The sequence below is a fragment of the Callorhinus ursinus genome, unplaced genomic scaffold (genome assembly GCF_003265705.2).
Source record: "Callorhinus ursinus isolate GAN/ISIS: 27379988/994484 unplaced genomic scaffold, GSC_fseal_2.0 scaffold20, whole genome shotgun sequence".
Classification (NCBI taxonomy): Eukaryota; Metazoa; Chordata; class Mammalia; order Carnivora; family Otariidae; genus Callorhinus; species Callorhinus ursinus.
The window spans coordinates 16,646,173-16,669,336 of NW_027397082.1; the positions used below are offsets into that span (position 1 = coordinate 16,646,173).

Genomic DNA, 23,164 nt, shown 5'->3' on the forward strand with positions numbered 1-23,164 from the left:
GGGGGTGAGGGAGCCAGCCTTGGGGAGATGGGCGGGGGCGGGGGGTGGGGAACACTCCAGCCAGACGGAGCAGCCCTGGGCCCTGGGGCAAGGGTGTGCCATGGTCAAGGAGCAGGGAGGGGGAGGAGGGGAGGCCTGGCTGGAGCCCACCAGAAGACTGAGGTGGGCCTCTTGATCATGTGGGGCCTTGGAGGCTGTGGTAACACTTCATCTTTTACTGCCAGTGAGTTAAGAAGCCATTTGCAGGTTTGGGGCAGAAGCAGGTTGTGATCCCCTTGCATTTCCTAAGGGTCACTCTAGCTTCTGGGTTGGGCCTGGGCTCTAAGGGTAAGGAGGGAAGCGGGAGACTAGTGTGGAGGCTCCAGGCAGGTATTCTGCCGGCGAGATGCTGCCGCTGGAGTCCTGAGCCATGGCACTGGGTCCTAACTCGGTGTTGGCTGTGCATTTCTTTAGGAGAGCCGGGCCTGGAGGGACCCATGGGCCAGAGGGGACGAGAAGGCCCCATGGGACCTCGTGGTGAGCCAGGGCCTCCTGGGTTTGGAGAGAAAGGGGACAGAGGTAAGAGGCTCTTCCTCCTTCCTTTTACTCCCCTTTGCTGAGTACCTACCTCAAGCCGGGCTCTGTGCCGGGCCCTGCAAAGACCACGCTCTAATGAGGGGATGTGGGCTGGGCTGACGGTTCAGGTGTGAAGCTAAGAACCCCCCAGTCCTTGGAATCCACAAAGAACTTGGCAACGGGGAGAAAGGGTCTTCCCGGGGGAGACACAGGCCCAACCCTGGAGGAGATGGGGAAGATTTTACATTAGATTCTTAACCATGAGTCTGCTTTTATCAGGGTAAACCAAGCACAGACACCAGAAATGCTCAAAATGCCAAAAGATCATGAGCAAGAAGTTTATTTTTAGCTTCACTTTCCCTTAAATATATTGTTTAACCAGGCAATAAATATTGTGTACCTACCAGGTACCAGAGCTCATGGACTATAAATAAAGGCTCTGGGGGCAGAAACTGAAGGTGTTTTGCAGATTCGTGGCCTCAAGGAGGTATCAGATGGATCAGAGACCTCCAGCAGCCTGGGCAGTGTCCCCCAAATGACACTGCCTGACTGGGTGGGCAACCAAACTGAGGGGCCTCCCCTTTCTCCCCAGGGGTTGCTGGTGAACCCGGTGTTCAGGGCCCACCTGGTGTCCCAGGTTCTGTGGGTCCCAAAGGTAAGTCAGGTGCCAGGACGGTACCCAAATTTGCCATGTCCAGGACCAGGATGGATCACAGAGGTCCGGGCACTGGGAATCCTGGCAAGGCTGACCTATTGCCCCAGACCTGTGCAGGGACAGTGGGCCCAGAGAGTGTCCCCCCACAAAGGAGTCCCGGGGGGGGGGGTCAGGACTGGGGCTCTATTTTTGGCTTCATGGAAATTTGGGACCATGTTTGCATCTCTCTTCAGTGGTCCCGTTATATGGCCCCTAAGTGGGTGGATGGGTAAGGAAGTCCACAGTCAGACAAGTTCCTCACCTGACCTGTGCCCAGAAGCGCTCGTTCAAGAGCAACATGTCTGGACAGCTCGGGGCAAATAGGGCCTTCTCAGTTTGACGCCCATCTGGCCAACTCTCCTCCGTACCGCCGCCCGGGCCCAGATGTTTTACTCTGACCGGGGAGGAGCAGGGGCCTCTCAATCCCACCAGCTGCAGCTGCCTCCCGAAGGAGAACTTTGCATTGGGGTCATCCTCAGATCCACTGACTTGGGGTCAGCTGGGAGTGAGCCCCGCCCCCCCGCCTTTCCCCGTGGGGTCGGACGTCCCCGGCCTGTGCCTTGCCCCTGATGGTGGTTGTCTGCTCTTCCTTCTCAGGTTCCAGTGGCTCCCCTGGCCCACGGGGTCTCCCAGGTCAGTGTGCTGCCTACATCAATACGTGCTATTTCTGGGGAAAAGAAAGGGATGCCTAAGGGAAGAACATTTTTAAAGCAAAAGAAGTAGTTATAAAGTGAGCCTTTGAGAGACCCCAAACTCCCGTCCGTCCCCAGGTCCCCTGAAGCCGAGGTCAGGTTCCCAGTGGGTCTAGTGAGATCCCTTGCGACCTGGCTCTGGAAGCTTCAGCAGCAGGCAGCCCCCATCCCACTGCGCCTGAGCGGAGTCTCTGCACCATCTCCCCCCGGGGGCCAGAGCCCCTCTGCCGCAGCGGGCCTGGAGCTGCAGGCCACTCCGGGCCTCAGGCCATTGTCTCTGCTCGCGGCCCACATGGCGTCCCCACCCCCGGGCCTGGTAACACGGGCAAGGAGCTGGCCCAGGACAAGGGAGCCAGGGACATGGGGAGGCGTCTGTGGAGCGCAGCCCTTGACTTTGCCCCAGGGTGTGTGTGTGTGTGTGTGTGTGTGTGTGTGTGTGCGCACGTGAACGCGTGTACATGCCCCTCAGCCCCAGGGCTGGGGCCACTCATCTGCCCGCATGATTTCCTTCGCTTGCAGGCCCTATAGGTCCCCAGGGGCTCCGAGGGGACGTTGGACTCCCTGGTATTAAAGGTAAGCTTGGGAGAGGGCTTGGGGGAAGGGGATGTCACCCTCTGGATGCCCCTTGCTCAAGGAGGAGGTCTGGCGGGCAGGGAGGGTCTGACAGGTGTGACCAGCGGCCAGTGCAGGCTGACAGGTACGGGAGCAGAAGGGAGGTCAGGATGGTGGGAGAGCCTCTCTGTACACACAGACCCTGCCCTTGCTTGGTTGTCATTCCCCCCCCACCACCACCACCAAGGCTCTTTACAGAGTTGTCTATTACCTTTTCAGGGGACAAAGGACCTCTGGGGTCACCAGGACCCAAAGGTATGTTGCTGCTCCTCATACATCCCCATCATTGCCTGAGTCCTAGGAACCCAGCTAGGACCCCTGCCTCAGTCTGGGGGTGTATGTGAGAGCTCATTCTAGCCCGGCCTCCCGCCTGGGGACACGCGGGCAGGAAGCGGGGAAACAGCAGCCGCGTCACAGTGCTGTGGTTGGGTGGTCTGCAAGGGGTCCGGGACACGGTGTTGAGGCGTGTCCCCTCTAGTCTGGTTCTCCTTGAACCCGTGGCGCCCACTTGAGTGACAGCAAGGGACTGGGGTCGGTCTGTGGGTGACCCTGGGGGAGGGCAGGCGTGGTCCTTGGTCCACCAGTTCTTGTCCGGTTCTTGCCAACCTCCTGACCGCAGCTTGCGGGCACAGTGACAACTACTCGCAGCCAGGGGTCCCTCCCGCTGAGTGAGGGGGTTTTCCTGGCTCCCGACTGACGCTTCCTGCCCCCCGACCCTGCCCCATGTTTGTTGCAGGTGACCAGGGAGAGAAAGGACCCCGGGGCCTCACAGGTCAGTCCTGCACAAGCATCTGCAGCGATCCCTTAAAGACTATCTTGTAAATCCACCGGGCCCTGGAGGTGGAAAGAAATACGTGTGAGACAAACCCTCTGTCTAAAAACCTCTAGAAAACTTATAATCTAAAAAAAACAAAGCAAAACAACAAAAACAAAAGCACAAGATAAAACAGTGAAGGGAGTGGAAACCAGCATCAAAATGTATGTATAGTCCAGACAGTAAATGTTTGGAACAGAAAAGGGAGTTTCCGATTGTCTTGGATTATTTGGGGGGAATCCAATTGGGAAAATGAAGCTCTTCCCAAAGTAATAGAGCGTCCACGCTCCTTGTGAGCCTCTCATCCACTTAACCTCCTGCCAACTTGAAGGACTGAAAATGGAATCCGGAGCAACAGGGCGTTGGCTACAAGGGGCAGCCATGTGGGGCCAGGGAGTAAGAATCAGGCCCGCGTCCCTTCAGCCCTGGTGTGGCTCTGGGCCCATCCGTGCCCATTGCTCAGGGACGCTGACCGGTAGCCACTAAGCAGAGGCCGTGTCCCCAACCTCTGTTTGTCACCTCAAGCTCTCTGGTTGGGCAGGCGGCAGTCTTGGGGGTGGGTGGGGAGGGAGGAGCGTCCTCATAGGTGTCAAACACCCATATCTTGGAGGCCTCCAGGCAGCTAGCCCGTTTCCTTTGCAGGTGAGCCAGGCATGAGAGGCTTGCCTGGTGCTGTGGGTGAGCCCGGAGCTAAAGGAGCAGTAGGTGAGTGTTGCGAAGGAATGGATGCAGTAGGTCTGCCCCTGCCAGTCGTCATGGCCGGAGAGCTGAGAGCCTGCTTCTAGAGCTGCCTCTCCTGTTCTCCAGTCTGCCGGCCCCTGGCCCGTGTACGTGGCTGGGCCTGGACAGTCGTCTGGGTTTCTCACTGCTTGGGGGCAGGGGGGAGGTTGGTGACCCATCCATGCTGGTCCCTCCCTCTGAGCTGCTTGGGCCCATGGGGAGGACAGATGAGTATTGAGGTCCTTTGGGACCTGCAGTGTTGCAGGCCTAGGCCTGGTACTCCAGAGCTGACGTCCCAGCCAGATCCAGGGTTTAAGTATTTTGCTGATGCTTAGCGTGGTGCTTGCCCAGCAGGACATGGAAGCTGGCCACGGACCCTCCGAGGGTCGAGCATTTAGCACCAATTCCTAAAAGGGTCTAAGTTCCATCAGTGGGGATATGGTAGGTTCACTTTCTCATTCATTTAACAGAGCAAGGAAGCTCTGGATGTACACAGGATGCCACGTGGGGCAAGTCAGATGCTTTACCTTCGAAAGGGGAGATAAAGCTCGTATAAGGTGATAGGTGCCCTGAAAGGTCCAGAGTGCTGTGAGGGCACAGCAGAGAGAGTCCTTCCAACTAGAGGGATGGAGGAGGGGGCATTTCGTCCGGCCTTAGAAAGTAAGGAAGACTGCATCATGGTCAGGTTGGAAAATTCCACACACAGACAAAATGAGTGAGGAAAGACAAAGTGGGGGGAGCAGAGAAAGCGAGACCTGGTCCCAGGAGGACACCCCTTAGGACAGAGGTTAGCGTAATGCCCAGAGCAGAGGCGATGAGCTTGGAGGACCTTGACTCCTAGGACCTTGAGTGAACAAGGCGGACACATACTGAGCATCTGGTGTGTGTGGAGCCCCCCCATAGGCCCTGGGGATGCAGTGGGGAGTCGCTGACCTGTTAATTCTCTGCAGGAAAATACAATTACTGGTTGAGGGGAAGAGGCCAGGGAGAAAGTGCCATCCAGAGGGGGTCCCAACGACGGGGCTGCTTCCGTGGTTGGTGGCTGTGGGAGGGGCCGCACGGGCTCCCACCTGGGAGGCAACCTGCCGAGAGGCTGCAGGGCATTTGAGGGGGGCAGGCCCGAAGTCACTCCTGGGGTAACTGCTGAGCCACGGTTTGGTTTTCCTAGGACCTGCTGGCCCCGATGGACACCAGGGCCCAAGAGGTGGGTCATTGCCCTGCTCTCCTCACACTCACTGCCGGGCCGGGCCTGCCCTGCCCACGTCCTAGCAGGCAGGGCCCCATCCCCTGATCCTCACGCCCGCAGGGCACACGTCACGTGGACCCTGCGAGGCCCAGGTCTGACTTCCCTTCTCCTTTCCACCTGCCCACAAGTTACTCAGGAAAACCCCAAGAAAGCAGAGGCTCAGAGGTGCTGGCTGGGTCAGCTTTCCTAAAAGGAAAACCTTTCTGTGTTGCTGGTGCTCTCTAGGTGAGCAAGGTCTAATGGGGATGCCTGGAACCCGTGGCCCACAAGGGCCTTCTGGAGACCAAGGAAAGCCAGGTAACGGACTGGGAAAAGGGAACCACAGCTGTGTGTGTGTGTGTGTGTGTGTGTGTGTGTGTGTGTGTACACGCCAGTGCGTGTGCCTTATCCCATCTTCCTCCAGCATCTCAGCTGCTGCAAGGGATGGCTTGCGCTGTGTATAGTGACCACGGGTCCTGACACCTCTGAGTCACCAACTCTGGCGATCTGGTGGCAGAGAATGACAGTTAACAGATTAACAGAGAACGAGTTTTAGCAAGGAGCAAGGAATGTCTTAAAAACTGCAAAGTTTAAGGCGATTTCCATACCTTGCCCCATCCATCTCCCCTCTGGCCATCCCTGGGCCCTCACCGAATGCCCCCCCGTCTGATAAGAGGGGCCACTGTTGGGGTTTCCTCTCAAGGCCCAGTGGGAGCCAGGCCACAGGGCCACAGGGGGTGAGACCAGAGCAAGCTGGCAGAGCTGCAAGGGCAAGGTGGCGATCGTCAAGGGGCCTGCTGGGAACAGGGGGGCCCCTGTTCCTTCAGTGTGTGCTCAGATAGGGAGCACTAAGGGAGGGAGTCTTGGGGGACAGCACTGGGGGTCCGTGAGTGTATGAGCTTGCTGGGTTCCTGGCTCTCAGATGCCGAAGGGTGTGACCCCAAGCAGGCTAAGAACCATCGCCTGATGGGGCAGTGGTCACGTCACTGCAAAGTCCAAAGAAACCTTTGTCCAGTGCTGGGAGGACCCTCGGCTGAGGGTGTGGCTCCTCGGCCCTTCATCCATGTCTCTCTCTGTCTCATATTGTTTTCTGTAGGTCTCACAGGACCCCAAGGACCTCAGGGTGAGTCATGGGGCCCCTCCCACCCCCAGACGACACCTGCCCAGCCGCCTCCTTCCGGCAAATGCCTCACCAGTCACCTTGGGGTTTCCTCTCCTCCCTGCACTACCCCCCCCCCCCCCCCCGCAACCCCACACGCAGATTGGTTCAGGTCCTTTCACTGTGAGTCTTAAGAAACATCTAAGGAAGGAAAAATACAAAATCCAGAAAGCCATTGTGGAGACCCGAAGTTAAACCATGTGCCGATTCAGTCTGCCTGGCCCAGGGCGTAGGAGCCCCAAGAGGAAGCTCCAGGCCCAGGAGCTGCACTGGCCCCACAGAGGCCCCCAGGGTAGGAGAGGGGGCTCCCCTCATGCAAGGGCCCAGTCTCCCTGGGACAACTTCAGCGGCAGAGTCTGTCCTACAGTTGCACTAGCGTTTACCCGTTTGTTTTTGAGCTGTTACCATGCCCACCCCCAACTCCTAAAGGAAATTGGGTAAAGATGTGAAATGAAGTCAAGCCACAGGTCTCCCCCCAGAAGTTGAGTACACGGGGCCTCCTTCTCATGCGCCCTGGTGGAACTCAGCCGCAAAGCCCAAGTGGGAAGCAGCAGCCCAGCCCCTACTCCCCTCCACTGCTGGCGGGCATACGGTGGTGGGGGGGGCTCATAACCCAGACCGACTGGGATCCCCCAAAGCTGCGTCCATGGGCTCTGCCTCCCTCAAGCCCAGCAGTTGCCCCGTTTCCTAGAGAGGGAGAAGGGCTCAGAGCAAGAGCTCCTCGAGGGGCCCCCAGGCTAAAGCAGGAGGCAAATCCAGGTGGCTCTGCAGGTGTCGCTGGGCACTGGGGGCTGTGCCCAGTGACGGAGCACAGTTACTGCCACAGGGGTCTGGAATTGCTGGCCCTCAGTCATCCCCACTGACTTGTTTTAATCTCATCAGGACTTCCTGGTACCCCTGGCCGACCAGGAGCTAAAGGTAAGTAATTTTCCAGTTCAGATATTCCTTCTTTTTACTAGCCATTTTTGCGGGAGGGGAGAGGCTAGCAGGAGGGAGCCCCTCTATGGCCAGAGTCTGGATCAACAGTGGCATCTAGTGGCTTCAGCAGAAGGCAGTGAAGCTGGGGAGCCAGATTCGTTCTGATCCACTGAAGCCCTGAATCCTCGCGCCCCGCCCCGCCCCCACACCTGCCCCCTCGGTCCTGAGCCTGGCCTGGTACCAGATGTCTCCAGGCCATTGTTGGAGGAGGAGCTGGAAGGGGGTGCTGCCTCTCAGAGCCTGTCCATATCCTGGCTTGCCTCTAAAACATCCCTGTTCATGCTCTGTCTCCCTGGCTTAGGCTTGGTCCCCCACAGCGTGACCCTTCCGTCGGACAGGGACCACCTTTGTCCTGTTCACTCACGCAGGCCTCCGTGTGCCTGTGCACCCCACAACCTTCTCTGGCAGGGGCTCTGACAGGGGGGGAGGAGCACCTCAGTGCCCCTCAGAGCGCAGAGTCTAAGTTGCAAGAGGGGAGGTCCTCTGCAGGGGTCTGGCCAAGGCCACTCTGGTACCCCTGCACACAGGGGACACTCTCATCCTGCTCCGGTCCTTTGCCATTGTCCCGTTCTGCAACCCTGGGCCAGTCCAGGGGTCAGCGGTGCTCAGGGACAGTTTTTCTCCTGTTCCAGTGACTCCACATTCCCGAATCCTGACATTCCATGGAGCTATGCTGTCGTGAGCAGTCACTATCATCTTGGGGAGACCCTAGGAATGGAATTACTACTTTCCAGAAACTATTCCCAATGACTAGTTGGCCCAGGGAGTTCTTTTGGTACAAATAAGTGTAATTCCAAAATAATAACTGAGTTCCTCTATCCCAGGCAGATTAATCTCTGGGGCTATAGATCTGTTCATGGATTGATAAGCACCTTTAGGAAGAGACTCCTAGGTTTGGGGATCCCTGAGGATACCAGACAACTTCTCTTTCTCCAGGGCCTGTGACTTCCTGTCCAAGAGGGGTTTCAGGCCCTTCCTGGGGAGTGTGTGCAGGAGGTGGACATTTCACCTAACACCATGTTGTGGTCCAAGAAAACAAACACCAGTGCTTTCTCCTCTTGACCTTGACCCAAAGGGAATGGCAGATAGCAAGCAGAGAACCACCCTCTACTTCCTCCAAGGGGGAATCATGCTCTCTGTCGTGGTGTGGGTGATGGACTTGCCCACAGATCATGGGAAATGACAGAAGAGGCCCCCGAGGAGCCCCCAGGGGAGGGCTTTTCTGTCCTCCACTCTGTTCACTCAGTTCTCTGGAGTCAGTGCATTTCCAGTCCTGAGAGATGCCTCATGGAGGCAGTGTCCAGTGGTCCTTAAGTTTGGGAAAGTGTGAACCCGAATCCCCTGGTTGTAAGTTCTCCACCCACATTTGCATTTTCGACTCTCTCAGACAGAGGCAGGAAAGAAGTCTGTCAACCTCTATGTAACTCAGGCTCTCCCACACTTACCAGCCACGGCCCCCCTTTCTACTCTGCTTAGCCTCTACTACTGTCCCAGGAATTAGCATCCTGAGGGGCACTCCGGGGACCAGGCTCTACCTCCCAGGCTCTCCGCCTCTGTCCTTTGGCCTCTTGGGACTCTTCCAACTGAGGCAGCTCCCAGCAGAAGCCTGAGAGGCCCAGCGTGGGAGTGGGGATGACTTCCGGCCAGCCTGGAAAGGGAGACTCTCCCACCTCCTCAGAGGAAGGCCCTCCTCAGAGTGCTGGCTGCTTCCAAGAGCTAACGTGGGCCAGGAAGCCGGAGGTGGCCTCAGGGTCTCTGGCGGAGAGATTGGTGCTTGGTGCATCCTGCGTGCTCCCCTGCGGTTCATTAAAGTGCCTTTAGCCCGCGGGTTGGAGGCACAGGAGTGGCTCTCAGACTCCATCGGAAGCCTTGGAGATGATTGATGGAGCCACTAATTGACCTTGGGAGTAACTGTTCTCTTTCACCTCCCCTCCCAGGTGAACCTGGAGCTCCAGGCCGGATCATGACTGCAGGTAGGCAGGCCCGGGAGGGTGGACATCTGCCCCCAGCTCTGCCTTGGCACCCTCGGGCAGTGCTATTCAGGGCTTCTGGCAGCAGGGGGGAGGGCTCTTGGGTCAGAGGTCATGGGGGCACACATGCCTGGCCTGGGTTCCCAGCACCTCTGAGCAAGAAGAGTGAGGGTCCCTGTTCCGTGTGCTTTGTTTTCAGAGGGATCATCAACGATCACTGTCCCGGGCCCCCCAGGGCCTCCTGGAGCCATGGGACCACCGGGACCTCCAGGTGCCCCAGGTCAGTCGTTTTCTTTACTCTGAGGTTGCATTTAAGGACAGCAGTGTTTGCTCAAATCCTGAACCCCAGGAAGAGTAAGGAGCCCCCTCTGGCCCAGCCTAGTGAGCGCCCATCACACCCCAGCAGGTACCCCAAGCACCTGGCAGGCATCGCCCCACCAGGCCCCCACAGCCCCCCGGGGAGCCTCAGGCAGGTGCATGACTCCCCTGTGGTCACTGGGCTGAGTGGCAGCAGGAGCAGAATTTGGCCCAGGTCCTCTCCCCTCTGGAGCCTGTGTGTGACTTCAGTTTGTTGCCTTTTGGAGAACAATTTGATAAAATGCATTAAGCATAACAAAAATGCTAGGAATCTGTTTGGAGAAACCGTCTCCACATTGTCCAACCACAATGAGATGGCTACTAAATCACAAAGACTGCGAGCCGTTATTGAGAAGTGCGTGTCCTCCGAAGCTGCACTTGTATTTTTACAAGATGAGAAAAAACATGCTGTAAGAAAATGAAATGCTCACAAATTAAAGGATTATAGGTGATACTTTTTCTATTTTTCTAAAAACCTGTGATTTTGTTATATCTTTTTTTTTAAGTTTTTTTTTTTTTTTTAATTAAATAATCTCTACACCCAACATGGGGCTGGAACTCACGACCCCGAGATCCAGGGTCACATGCTCTTCCGACTGAGCCAGCCAGGCGCCCCTGTTTTTTAATTTAAAAAATTTTACATGTAAGTGGAGTAGGTGACTTAATACAACCAACGCCAATATGGGACCAGCCTTCTGTCCTGATACACTCCAGCGAGAAGGGGATGACTTCTGAGAAGTCCCTAACCCCGGGGGTGGGCCGAGAGGGCGGCCCTGCCTATCCCGGAGCCCTGGGGTTCAGGAGAGGAACTCTCACGGGGTGGACCACAGGGCCGGTCTCAAACTGCTTATTGCTCTCAAGTGAGCAAGCTGACCTTTTTGGGCCACTGTTCCATGCCTTGGGAGGTAGCTACGGGTCTCCCCGGTCACCTGCCCTTCCTTCAGTTCTTTCTAGAACTGTGACCCTAGAGGTGTGGTAAAGCCTTTTCTTCTCGACTCCATCTCCAGGTCCTGTGGGCCCCGCTGGTCTGCCTGGACAGCAAGGTATGTCAGTCCTACAGGAGCGTAGGACTGTGGGCTCAGCGGGGAAGGCTTCCTTCCCAGGCTGGACTTGGGACCCCATCTTTAAGTGAGGTGACAGACCTGCATTTGGGGAAGGGAGCTGAGGGGGTGACCTGGTGCTTCACCAAGGGCCTCGCAAGGCCTCAGCTGCAAGGGGAAACAGCTCTCCTCCTTCCCATGTTTCTGAGAACATAGGGGTCCTCCAGACAGGGGGTCGAGGCTCTGTGGCCCCCTGGCCAGGGTCAAGCTTGACTGTTTCATAGGTGTCATGCCTCTTGTGAACAGACCCTGATCATTGTGCCACTGTCCCGCGATTTAGCCAAACACCAAAAAACGGGCTTAGGAAAAGTTGGTCCAGTTGCTCCTGGGCTGTTGGGGCTGCAAACAGGAATGTTCACAGCCAGCTCTCCGGCCCCGGCCCACACCCCTGCGGGCCTCCAGGCCCTCTGGACAGAAAGCAGGTCGGGGTCGCTGCACATGGTGCCCACCTGACCCTGTGTCCTTCTCACAGGTCCACGCGGGGAGCGAGGACTTGCTGGCGAGTCGTTCGTGGGTAGCCACAGCTCCATCTCCGAGGTCCTCTCCACCCGTGAGTGCCCCCGTGTTCTCTGGGGAGAGGTGACGCCGGGGCGGGAGCGGGGCGGACGGCAATGCACTGGGGCCCCACGGCAGCTGTCCCAGTGCGTCATCCTGGGTCCCGATGTGAGCAGGGATGACAAGTTGCTCTGAAAGGCGATGCTAGCCTCGAAGCAACAGCAGGGCTTTTGTTGCTCTAGGGGGTGAGTCACTGGGATGGGGCAGCTGTCAGAGGTTCTTGGGATTCTAGGGGGGCTGGGGTCAGGTGGGGCCTCTGAAGTGAGCTGGGCGCCAGGAGAATGGCTGGCAGGAGTCCTGCATCCCCCACTCGGAGCAGGGACCAGGGGTCCGTGGGTTCTTGGCCATAGGCCCGGCCTGGGAAGGTGAGTTCTGGGTTCTTCTGTTCCTAGGGTCCTTTAAAGAGCCCACGCAGACATGCTGCTGGGCCTCCCGCGTAGACACCTGAATGGCAAAGACCACAGCCAAGCCTGGTCCAACAGTCACCGTGTGCTAGACATGTGTCGTGGGACCTCCCTGGGTCTACACAGTGCTCCTGTGACATAGGTCTTATGCCTCTGGTTTAGAGAGGAGCCAACAGAGGCCAAAAGAGATCAAGAACTTGCCCAGAGTTGCCAGCTGGAAGGAGCAGAGCAGGAGTTTGAACTCAGGCTGACAGCAAAGCCACGTCCTTAGCTGTCGGGGAGTTTGCCTGCAGCCCTGCCCTGCCTTGCTTGTGAGCGAGGAGCACCCCTAGCAGAGGGGGTCCCAGAGGGCCTTGGGCCATGACCCACAGCTGGCCTCTGGGGTGGGAGTGTAGCCCCGGGCCCCGGCACTGATGATCCTAATGAGGGATGATGCTGGCAGAGAACAGCCTCACGAGAGTTTCTGCTCATTTCTGCGTTTTTTCCCTCCACAGAAGGTCTTGATTTACGAGGTCCCCCAGGCCCACCTGGACCACCTGGGCCTCCAGGTGAGCATCTCAGGAATCACTGGAAGGTGGGGAATTGTGGGAGACAGGGCACTTAGTGAGGAAGCCGAGATCCTGATCTCGGGGAGGTCGGGTTCTCTGCTGGTTCAGCATGGCCTCTTGCTTGCTCTCTTCTGTAGGACCTTCCGTTCCAGGCCCGCCAGGACCCCGAGGCCCAGCAGGTGAGAGCCGAGCTCCCCGGTGAGAGACACAAGACTAAGGCACCCAGAGCCCAGGCCCGGCTCTCAGGAAAGCGCTTCCCTGCCACTTCTCCCGGGCCGAGGGGTCTTGGCCCATAGCTTGGCTTTACAAAGTCTTGGTGGTTCTTTTATCTAGGAGAAGGCCTGCCAGGCCCACCAGGCCCACCAGGATCTTTCCTGACCAACTCAGGTAATGTTATACAGTCAAGTCCCACCTGTTTTCCATCTCAGCCCTAGCTCCAGGACGTGCTGTGGTCACAGGCATGTGGTCTTCCTGACCTGCTCACCATGCTTCCTCCTTGGGACCCTCCACCACAGTGTGTGTGCATAAACTCCGTAGAACGTAGAACGGGAGTTCTGCAGGTAGAACAGGAGACCATCCCAGCCCAAGCACCCTGATAGCCCCTACTAACCTAGTCGGAGGGAGGGAGCCGGTTCTGCGCTTGGGGAGCTTCTGGACTGACTGGTTTGTGACTGGGGACCTGGTTTCCATCCTTGGGAAGCCCAGGTCTGATAAGTAGGTGGGACACACCCACATGAAAGAAGATAAATGTTGACCATATGACACAGAAACATACGGAAATAACTTCAGAGCAAACGTTAGCCCCGAACTTGTCCCTTGTGGAAAATCCACCCACCCATCTATTTGTCCATCCATTTGTTAGTTTTTTCTCTCATTTATATTTCTGCCCAACCTTCCAACTATCGATCCATCCACTTATCCTCCCATCTGACGAGTGTGGATAGAGCATCTGCCGTGGGCCAGCCTCTCACAGATGGTGCTGCTCCCTCACAAATACCATGTCCGCACTCAAAACTTTTTTCTCCGCAGAGACCTTCTTCTCTGGTCCCCCAGGCCCCCCTGGCCCCCCTGGCCCCAAGGGAGACCAAGGTGAGTAACGTTTTAGGGCACAGAAGGCTGTGCGTCCCTGTTTGCTCGAGGGGGCTGGGAGGCTGGACGAGGCTGGATGACCTGCGGCATCTGTGTGTCCTTCTGCCCTAGCCCATTGGGGCTCGGCAGTCTGTGGGGGAGGGGGCGGGGGGCACAGGGGCTAGAAGCTCCACAAGGAATCCCCGCCTCTGCACTGGCCTACTAGGAGGGGAGGCATGAGGAACCCCGCGCCCTGGGTCTGCTCCAGCACAGGAGCCCATCCCTTCCCCAGGGGCCCCTTGAAGCCACGGCACCTAGTAGGTACGCATCTCACAACTGTCTCCTTCCCTCAGGCCCCCCAGGCCCCCGAGGACACCAAGGTACAGTAGAGCTGGCGTCAAACAAAATGTGGGGTGGGGGTGGGGTGGGGTGGCAAAAGCTGACCTTCCTAGAGCCTTGAGCTTCCTGTAAATGCATTTTGTCCAAACGAGCGCGGGTGGATCAGTGTGGGTGTCTGAATGGTTGGGACCGCATGTGTGCACGTGCGTGTGGCAGCTCGAGGTTGGGGGGCCTTGGGAGGGAAGGTGGGGTGAGGGCTGGGCCTGGGGAGGAAGAGGAGGAGGGGTGCGCCGCTGACTGACCCCTCTCGGGTGTGTCCCTCAGGCGAGCAAGGCCTCCCAGGGTTCTCAGCCTCGGGTAAGTGCTAAGCCCCCGCCCCCACTGCTGGCTCTGGCCAGAGCCCCGCAGCCCTGGCTGACGGCTGTGTGTGTGGTTGGCTTCCAGGTGGACTCAACCTGCAGGGACCACCTGGCCCCCAGGGACCCAAGGGGGACAAAGGTCAGTGAGGGGAGCAGCCAAGAAGACAGGCCTGAGAGCAGGAATGGCTCCCAGAGTCTGACTAGAAGGCAGGGAGTGCCTGTGCTAAGGCTGGGGAGGAAGGAGGGGCTGGAGGGGGAGCGGGGAGGGCGTGAGGACAGCCTCTGCCGGAAGGGAGCTCGTGGTAGCACTGCAGAAACGGAGGGACTGGGGACAGCTGTTGAGTCACCTGCGGATAAACATGGCTGGGTCTGACCAGGGAAGGGTTCCTGGAGGAGATGATGCAAACAGGGCTTCTCGTTTTGGATTCCAGGTGATCCTGGGGTCCCAGGGGCTCCTGGCATTCCTGGTGGTCTCTCTCAAGGTAAGAACCAAAGGTGACCAAAGTCCTTCTCCCCCAATTCAAGCAAGGACACTGATTCACTCATCAGTCCACCCACCCACAGTCCCGTGTTGATCAGGTCGCTTCTCCGTGTGCTAGGCCTCGGGGCTGCCTTCACGGTGGTCCTAAGTTGGTGGGGGTGGGAGGGAAGGACCCTGCACAGCAAAGGTGGCTCACAATGCAAAATGTTGGAGAACAGAACAGACCTGGGGGCCAGGGGCACGGGGAGGTGAGAGAGCCTCTGGGGGGGTGAGCAGGTTGAGGAGGGAGGGTCTGGCCTGGGCAAGCTCAGCTCTGAGCCCCTTGCAGACAGTGGCTGCTACAGGCACTCCCTTCCTCTCCTCTGGGAGGGACCCTCCTCTCTGTCACCATCTTCTTTCTCCCACTAAGAAAGGCCCCCCCCCCTTCCTCGGGCTGTGGAAGCAGTGTCGGGGCCCTTCTTTTCCTAGTAGACTCAGAAGGCTTTCCTTCCTGCAGGGGGATCGTCGTCAAGCACCATGTTCATGCCAGGCCCCCCAGGCCCCCCAGGCCCCCCAGGGCCTCCAGGCTCCATCAGCAGCTCTGGCCGGGAGATCCAGCAGTACATCTCTGAGTACATGCAGAGTGAGTGCTGGGGTCTGAGTGAGTGAGTGTGTGTGTGTGTGTGTGTGTGTGCACGCGTGCGGCGCATCTGCTCTGGCTGGGGCATCTCCAGTGCTTTCTGAAGCTCAGCTATTTCAGGAAGTCTCCAGTCTCCTCCTCCTCATGTAAATAAACGCGACAGATCCCGTTGCCTGTACCAGCAGGGGAGGCTCTGGAAGTGGGTGGGAGCTGGAGGCGGCGGGCAGGGCCAGAGGGGCGTGCTTGCGTGTGCGTGAGTGCGTGTGTGCAGGGGACAGCGGTCTGTAGGCCAGGCCTAGATCAGAAATCCACACTTGGAGCCAGGATGCGTGTCCATGCACGCTCCTCACAGCCACCTTCTCACAGCTCCCCACACAGGTTGGTCCTCACCCACACACCCACACGCTTGTCCACGTGCGCACACAGCCACACACACGCACACTGTCACACACGTGTGCACCCCCGACCTCCTCCCTGTACTTCCCGTACATGTGAGGGTGTGATTTACAAGAATGTGGGCACAGAGCTTTGTCAAATGGGTGGCTGACTAGAGCCTCGTTGGTCCTCGGTCTTCAAGTAGCCCCTGGCCCGGCACAGGCCTTGGCCTCGGTTTCTGTCTGTAACCAGGAGTCTAGGCTCCCTGCTGGCCCTGTCTTGGGCCATGGAGGTGGTGGAGAAGGCATCTCATCAAGTGCTTCAAGGCATCTCTGTGGGGAGGACATGCCGTCTCGGGGACAGGCTTGACTTTGCTTTCTTTGTTGGCAGGCGACAGCATTCGGTCCTATCTCTCTGGAGTTCAGGGTCCCCCTGGACCACCTGGTCCCCCAGGGCCTGTCACCACCATCGCGGGGGAGACTTTCGACTACTCAGAGCTGGCAAGCCGCGTCGGGAGCTACTTACAGAGTAAGCCTCGCCCCACCCCTGTAATGACGCCTTCCTCCCACCGTCACTTTGTTCCAGAGCATCCTCACTTACTTTGCCCTTCTGGATGTGGAGTTCAGTTCTGGATTGATGGCTCTCCAGCCGCTGGGATCTGCCTTCTAGAAGGGGTTGCTCAGATTAAGAACAGAGGCCACACTGCAGAGCCACACTGGCCGAGCCTTCTTGCCATTGACAGATGTGTCCTAAGGGTGTGAAAAGGGAGCGAGGTGGGTGGGATCTGGAAGGAGTTAGGCTAAAGCATACTCTGGAAAACAAACTGCATTTCTTGCCAAACAAAACAAACACAAAACCACCTTTGATTTTTTTCACGCCTTCACAATAGCTCCTCACACCCCCGTTCATTCATTTGGGCAAAGGAATGGCCAGCCGGGTCGTGGTGGTGCGGCGGTGGGGAGGCTCTGGCTTCGGTCTTGCTAAGCAGGTCACACAAGGTTTCCTTCCCCACAGCCTCGGGGTACAGCATCAGCTCCTCCACCTCCATCTCTTCTGAGGACATCCTGGCTGTGCTGAAGCGTGAGTGTCCGCGGTGGGCTGGAGGGTGGGAGCTCTGGAGGCCCAGCTCATCCCCCATTTGAGCCCGGTGAGGGCTGCAGGGAGGGGGCGCCCCTTCTCGTTCCCCGGCCACTTGTGAGTCCGGACTCACTGGAAAGGGGGCAGCAGATCTCCCCGTCCCCAGGGCCAGGTAACCGGGCAGGTGCCTTGTCAGGTACCTGGAAGCTTGCTGATTCCCCCTGTGGACCGAGAACCCAGACCCCGGAGGGGCGGGCGCAGCCTGTGGGGGCAGACCTAACTATGGCCAGCTATGGTGCTGCGGGCCCCTGGGGCCTGGGTGGGCCCGCTCCAGCACATCCTGTCCTTGCAGGGGGCGACGTGAGACAGTATCTGCGCCAGCATCTGATTGGAGATTGGACCCTCCAGTCTTTGGACTACGCCGAGCTGAGCAACCGCCTTCTCAGCTACATGTCCAGTGAGTGTCTGCCCTCCTGGCCTGCCCACTGCAGGCAGGGGGTCGGCAGGGCCCCGGAGGACCGGGTCGGGGCTGAACTTGCCTGCACCGGCCCCCGATGCTCCCCTGCCAGGTGGCACCAAGCCCAGAGGGAGTGAGCTGTGTTCAGAGCCATTCACATCGACGGCCCCAGAGCAGGTGGCTGAGCCTGGCCCAGGAGGCCAGGAGAGTCTGGGGCACTGTCCTGTATGGAGGTCACACACAACTTGCATACATGTATGCAGTGTCAATCTGTCACAACTTGGGGTTTTGTTCCTCAGGCTCTGGAATCAGCATTGGGCTTCCTGGCCCCCCGGGACCCCCCGGCTTGCCAGGAACATCCTATGAGGAGCTCCTCTCCTTGCTTCAGGGTAAGGCTGGTCAGGGGTCATCTGCCCATGTGGCTTGGGGTGGAAGGAGGAGGCCCTTGACCCAGGCCCCCCACTGACTCCTTGCTCTTCTTTGGGTGTCTCAGGGTCTGAATACAGAGGCATCATTGGGCCCCCAGGTCCCCCTGGGCCCCCAGGGATCCCAGGCAACGCGTGGTCCAGCATCAGCGTGGAGGACCTCTCTTCTTACCTGCACAGTAAGGCACAGGGAGGAGGGCAGCCATGGAGAGTTACTATTGGACCAGTCCCCCAGTCCCCCTGAAGCACATACAGGGCTGGGCCCTGGAGAGGAACACCCTTGCTTTTGAGGTGCTTTCAGCTATGACAGGGGGACTGGCTGGGAGAGACAGTGCTCCCAAGTGCAGCCCCTAGAGAAGTCCCGAGCAGGGTGTGATCCTGTGGCAGGAGAACGGGGGAAGGGGATGGGATTCGGGCTGAGTGAGGCTCCGGACAGGAAGCGGGAGGGCAGGCCCGAGGAGTGGCTCCAGGGTGATGCCAGGAGCGGGGCCCCCGGCATTCCCTCCTCCCCTTCTTGCAAAGAGGAGCTGCACCCTAGTGCAGGCTGGGAACTCCGCTTTCCCAGCGGTGCCATCCCTAACCTTTCCCTTTCTCTGGCCTCCCATTCAGCTGCCGGTGTGTCCTCCATCCCCGGCCCTCCAGGCCCTCCTGGTCCCCCAGGCCCTCGAGGGCCTCCCGGGGTCTCGGGAGCTCTGGCCACCTATGCAGCCGAAAACAGCGACAGCTTTCGGAGTGAACTGATCAGCTACCTCACAAGTAGGTGCCCCCTTCCCAGACCTTGCTCCTCCGAGAGGGCAGCTGGTGCTTGAAGGAAACTGGGCGGCCAAATGCATGAGCCCCGCTATCGGGGAGAACCCAGGTTCCTCCTTGCCGGCACTCCTACTCCAGTGCAAGTGTCCTGAGGTTCGCACCCTGCCCCACCTAACGCGGTCTCCTTCCTGCAGGCCCGGATGTGCGGAGCTTCATCGTGGGCCCCCCGGGCCCTCCAGGGCCCCAGGGGCCACCCGGGGACAGCCGCCTCGTGTCTATGGACGGCTCCTACAGCCGGGGCAGCAGGTCCTCTCACAGCGAGTCGGCCAGTCGGAGCTCCTCCTACAGCTCTTCCACAGGCATCGGAGGGTCCAGTGGAGGCTCCCTCGGTGAAGGCGGGGCCTTTGGCCTAGACATGGGCCTGGGCCGAGGCTACGGGGGCGCAGTAGAAGGCGGCATGTACGGTGGTGGAGGTGGACCGTTTGGGGCTGGCTTCGCCGGAGGTCTGGACTACAATGAGCTGGCTGTTCGGGTGTCTGAGAGCTTGCAGCGTAAGTCCTAACCCTTGGGCCTTGGTGCTGTGGGGAGGTTGGAGGTGGGGAGTCCGTGAGCAGCTCAAATTATAGACTCCAGGAATTCACCCCCTCGTTTTCAGAATGCCTAGGCTGTGAGGACAGCACTTCTAGAATCAGATGGGCGGGGACTGAAGGCAAGAGGCCCAGACCCAGTTCACAGCCAGCCTAGTTCAGGAGCCCCAGTCAGGACAGGGCCTCTGTTGCAGGGAAAGGGCACGTGGGGGTCTTTGGACTTTGCTTCCCCAGCTAACTAGCTGTGGGTCTGAGAGGTCTTTATGACAATGATGGTTTCTCATGGGGCTGAGGGAGGGCTGTTGGTTAAGAAATCCTCTCTCCCTGTAGCATCTCAGCACGGCTTTGCCGTCAGCAAGCCTCTGATGAAAGGCCATGGCAGCAGAGGCACGGGCCAGTCAGCGGTGTGGGGGTCGGGGGCAGGCCGACAAAAGGAGCCGGCAGGGCTTCTCCCTTGCTGCCACCTCATCTAGTGGGATGTTTGGCAATCCAAGGGCTCTGTTCTGTGAAGAGGGGGCTGGGGCACTCTGCTGCCTGTGCCCACACCCTGGTGCTTCACAGGTCAGGGCCTGCTGCAAGGGATGGCCTACACTGTCCAGGGCCCACCGGGCCGCCCAGGGCCCCGGGGCCCCCCCGGCATCAGCAAGGTCTTCTCTGCCTACAGCAACGTGACTGAGGACCTCATGGACTTTTTCCGAAGTAAGGGCAGCTCCCTGGTCACTTTCCCGACACTTACTTTGCTGCACAGTCTCACATGGGAGAAACCAGTCTCCCGAAAAACCTTGGGTTATTAACACTTGAGAGGCTGAAAAGCTGATAAATTCTGAACTCTGTTTTGGGTCCCAACTCTACCTCTCCCTTCCTGTGCTTCTCTGAACAAATCCCTTTGCCTCCCAAGCTCCAGAGTAACCTCTTGTCTGAGGCCAGTCTTCTCCCCCTGCAGCTTACGGAGCCATTCCAGGCCCCCCTGGGCAGAAAGGAGAGGTGGGCACCCCAGGACCCAGAGGTAAGTGGTGGCAGGGAACTAGCCAGCGGGATCCTATATAACCACGCTCTCTTGCTGGGAAGCCGCCCCCTTGCCAGTGCTGTCTAGGGGGTGGGGGGGGGTGTGTGTGTCCCCTCCAGGCCCCAAGCTCCCACTTGACTGAGCATAGCCCTCTCTGTACTCCCAGGTGAAAGGGGCCCCGCAGGACCACCAGGTCAGCCTGGGCCACCCGGCCCTCGAGGGCACAAAGGAGAAAAAGGAGACACAGGTAAGCCTTGGCTGCCAGTTTCTGCAGTGCTGGCAGGCTGATGCTCAGGGTAGTAGGCAGTTTGCTCCAGAGCAAGCCTGAAAAATTAAGGGAAATGCCAATTACTAAGGCAGATGCTGCCACTGACATAATTTGCAAAACAATGAAACGACCAGCTAGGGAGAAAGGAAAGAGACTGCCAATGGGTGCAGGAAAAGAGAACCACTCGGTGATGAAATAGGGTAAACAATTTAAATAAATTGATAGTCTTACAAAAGAGTTCATCTTTCAAGCCCGTTTTGCAGTTGTCACGGTTGCAATATAATTGCCCAAGCTGAAGGCCACAGGCCACAAGATATTTAACTTCCTCCTCCTCCTCTGCTAACTTCCAGGCGACCAAATCTACGCGGGGCGGAGAAAGAGAAGCATCGCTGTCAAGCCGTGAGCTTGGAGGGACAGCCTGGCTGTTCTTGCAGTGGCTTATGGTGCTCCCGTCAAAATCTCTCCAGGGGGCGGAAACTGGCGGCTCACTTCCTCCTGACGCAGCACAACCAAACAGTTAACTAGAACGCCTGTTTTAGTCTGGAACAACCTCTCTATAGGTGTATCATCCAGTCGAAGCCACACAGCCTGAACCACCGCACGGGGCGACGTTACGGCAGCCGTGGCCGTGGAGCAGGACCGGCCGCTCGGCTGGCTCGCGCTGAGCCCTTGGCCGCTTCAGCTCTCGGTTCTGGCCGCAACCCAGCACAGCCCGTTACGCGGAGGCTGGCTTGGGAGTCCTTGAGCTTTGCCTAAAAATGAGCCAGAAGAGGGAAGACGGGGCTGGGGTGTGTTCTGGTCATCACTGCAAGGATGTGCTGTCTGCCCCTTCCTCCCTGTCGGTTCTGCATTCTCTAGTCATAGAAAGGACTGGGCTAAGAAGCAACTCTTGCAACTGAAGAAATTCACTTGCCCTGAAGCTGGTGACAGGGTTTCTCATCATTTCTCACCACGTGTCCTGCCCCCACTTGCTCAGTGGGTCCGCCTGACGGTAGCTGGGGTCTCCTTCCCCGGGGCGTGCTAGGTTCCAGAGAGGTGTCCTACCGAACCGGACCACAGCAGGGGGGAAGGGCGGTGGGGAAGGAGGGGAAAGAGAAAGCCTGATGCTGGGAAATGGCACGGGGGACTGGGCACAGTCGGTTTTTAAGCATTTTTCAGTATCTCAAACATGTATGTTAGATGAAGTCATTTCAGTTGCAAAATTTAGAATTAAAGTTTTTTCGTAATATTATGTGTAGTGTGATCCATCTAACCAAAGTGGGAGAAAGAATGAAAAAAAGGGAGGAACGGGGAGGGAGACAAAGCAGGAAAGAGAAATGGGGGATGCAGAGGGTAATAGTACAGAAGGAAAGACAAGAAGGAAACAAGGGAATGAAAAAGAAAAGGAAAGATAAAAGAAAAACGAAGAGGAACAGAGACACAGAGGTGGGAAAAGACAGACAAGGAGAGAATGAAAAACGGAGACAAAGAAGGAGTAAGAATGAAAAAGAGGAAAAGGGCAAAAAACGGGAAAGATAAAGGGCGGGGGGAAAGGCTGGGGTCAGCCACATCCTATGAACTCTTTACACCACCACCACCAGACAGACAGACAGACTACGGACATCATTAAGCTCTGTGATGAGGACGCAGTATTTTCCCAAGTACCCCTACCCTCACGTCCACCCCCCACACCACCCATTAGCACAGCACCTTGGTGCCGGCCCGTGAAGTGGAAAGGAGTACTGTGGGCTGGAAGAAGCTACTGGCCCAGAAGGGACAAACATTTGGAACCCAAATAGGATCTCCTCTCAAGTTGGGAGTTGAATCTACAGTCTACCTTCTACAAGTCTGGATAGTTTACTTTCCAGGGGGTCTCTCCCGAGTACCTCACATATGATCCCGGGAAAAAACACACCATTCAGTGTGCACTGAACTGCTAGCAGCAACACCCAGTGAAGCACCAAACATTCTGTGTGGTCCGCTGGCCTCCTGTTTCACACCCTGACAACCACCTCTTAGGACTCATCATGGGAATTCTGAAAAAGGAGTTCATAAGGCCTTCAGAATTTCAAACTTTTCACTACGTAATGAAAACTTCTTGGGTAAAATGAGTGACTATATCACACCTTTTAAATTGTTTAACCTAAAAGCTGAATCAAGTTATTTTTGTAATAGTAGCTTTAGGGGCTCAAGTATTAGATCCCCTTTAATGGTTCTTACCTTTATTAATCAGACTTGATCCGAGGGTTCCTTAGTTACTACACTTACCTTTCCAAGCTATCCGGAGTCTTCAGAGTCCTATGCGCAACTGAATTAGGATAAAAGTCCAAACCTGCTACCTTCTCTGGACAGAATCAGAAAGGGGATGGGCAGACATGAGACATATCCTCAGCTGGATGGCAATGGATCTGAGCCTCTTGTTTCACTTAAAAAAAAAAAAAGTCAAGAATGAGCTTGATAGTATGTGATGTTCCTGGGTTAGAAAAGGATACACTATGCCTCCCTCCAGCCAAGCTGAACACTTGCCAAATGACGGTGCCTAGTGTCTACTGAATCTTTCATGAACATATCAATGATGAAAAGAGGTTATTTTTAGCAGAAGTGAGGTCATATGGGTAAGTGAAATGTTTGGTGAGAAAAATAATCCATCCCAAGGGAAGAAAAATTGAAAGTATGTCTATTTTTAATATATATTACATATATAATACATACATGTAATATATATATTTTTTAATATATAATTTATTTTAAGCACCACCCAAAGGAGGGATTTGTATGCTGAAAGACACCGCCCTCCGAGTTACCAGTAAAAACTACATTCTTGTGTGTGGTGACGAGTCAGGTAGGAACACAGGCAAGTCTGGAAGGGTCCGAAGGCCTGGAGGGCTGTGAGGGTTATAAATGAAACTAGGACCAAAAAAACGCTGCAAAATGTTCTCATGAAGGACAACCCAGTATCAAAGATTCTTAATAAAAGACTGCTTCCCAGAA

The 23,164-nt window shown here is 57.1% G+C and overlaps 1 protein-coding gene across 1 annotated transcript in view; it reads left to right on the forward strand.

Annotated features, from left to right (window-relative positions):
• The window catches only part of COL17A1 (collagen type XVII alpha 1 chain), a 51,065-nt gene extending 29,640 nt beyond the window's left edge, over window positions 1-21,425 (forward strand). The window contains exons 23-57 of the mRNA XM_025880941.2: window positions 454-558; window positions 1,148-1,210; window positions 1,847-1,882; window positions 2,461-2,514; window positions 2,773-2,808; window positions 3,290-3,325; window positions 4,010-4,072; window positions 5,256-5,291; window positions 5,559-5,630; window positions 6,409-6,435; window positions 7,354-7,389; window positions 9,387-9,422; window positions 9,619-9,699; window positions 10,784-10,819; window positions 11,349-11,426; window positions 12,330-12,383; window positions 12,521-12,562; window positions 12,717-12,770; window positions 13,413-13,472; window positions 13,805-13,831; window positions 14,115-14,147; window positions 14,235-14,288; window positions 14,581-14,631; window positions 15,127-15,252; window positions 16,015-16,152; window positions 16,639-16,704; window positions 17,054-17,158; window positions 17,458-17,547; window positions 17,652-17,762; window positions 18,193-18,339; window positions 18,528-18,884; window positions 19,482-19,619; window positions 19,864-19,926; window positions 20,093-20,173; window positions 20,545-21,425. Coding sequence (XP_025736726.1) covers window positions 454-558; window positions 1,148-1,210; window positions 1,847-1,882; window positions 2,461-2,514; window positions 2,773-2,808; window positions 3,290-3,325; window positions 4,010-4,072; window positions 5,256-5,291; window positions 5,559-5,630; window positions 6,409-6,435; window positions 7,354-7,389; window positions 9,387-9,422; window positions 9,619-9,699; window positions 10,784-10,819; window positions 11,349-11,426; window positions 12,330-12,383; window positions 12,521-12,562; window positions 12,717-12,770; window positions 13,413-13,472; window positions 13,805-13,831; window positions 14,115-14,147; window positions 14,235-14,288; window positions 14,581-14,631; window positions 15,127-15,252; window positions 16,015-16,152; window positions 16,639-16,704; window positions 17,054-17,158; window positions 17,458-17,547; window positions 17,652-17,762; window positions 18,193-18,339; window positions 18,528-18,884; window positions 19,482-19,619; window positions 19,864-19,926; window positions 20,093-20,173; window positions 20,545-20,597 — 2,645 coding nt within the window. The 3' untranslated portion in view covers window positions 20,598-21,425. The remainder of the gene's footprint in view (window positions 1-453; window positions 559-1,147; window positions 1,211-1,846; window positions 1,883-2,460; window positions 2,515-2,772; window positions 2,809-3,289; window positions 3,326-4,009; window positions 4,073-5,255; window positions 5,292-5,558; window positions 5,631-6,408; window positions 6,436-7,353; window positions 7,390-9,386; window positions 9,423-9,618; window positions 9,700-10,783; window positions 10,820-11,348; window positions 11,427-12,329; window positions 12,384-12,520; window positions 12,563-12,716; window positions 12,771-13,412; window positions 13,473-13,804; window positions 13,832-14,114; window positions 14,148-14,234; window positions 14,289-14,580; window positions 14,632-15,126; window positions 15,253-16,014; window positions 16,153-16,638; window positions 16,705-17,053; window positions 17,159-17,457; window positions 17,548-17,651; window positions 17,763-18,192; window positions 18,340-18,527; window positions 18,885-19,481; window positions 19,620-19,863; window positions 19,927-20,092; window positions 20,174-20,544) is intronic.
• Window positions 21,426-23,164: the final 1,739 nt, after the last annotated feature.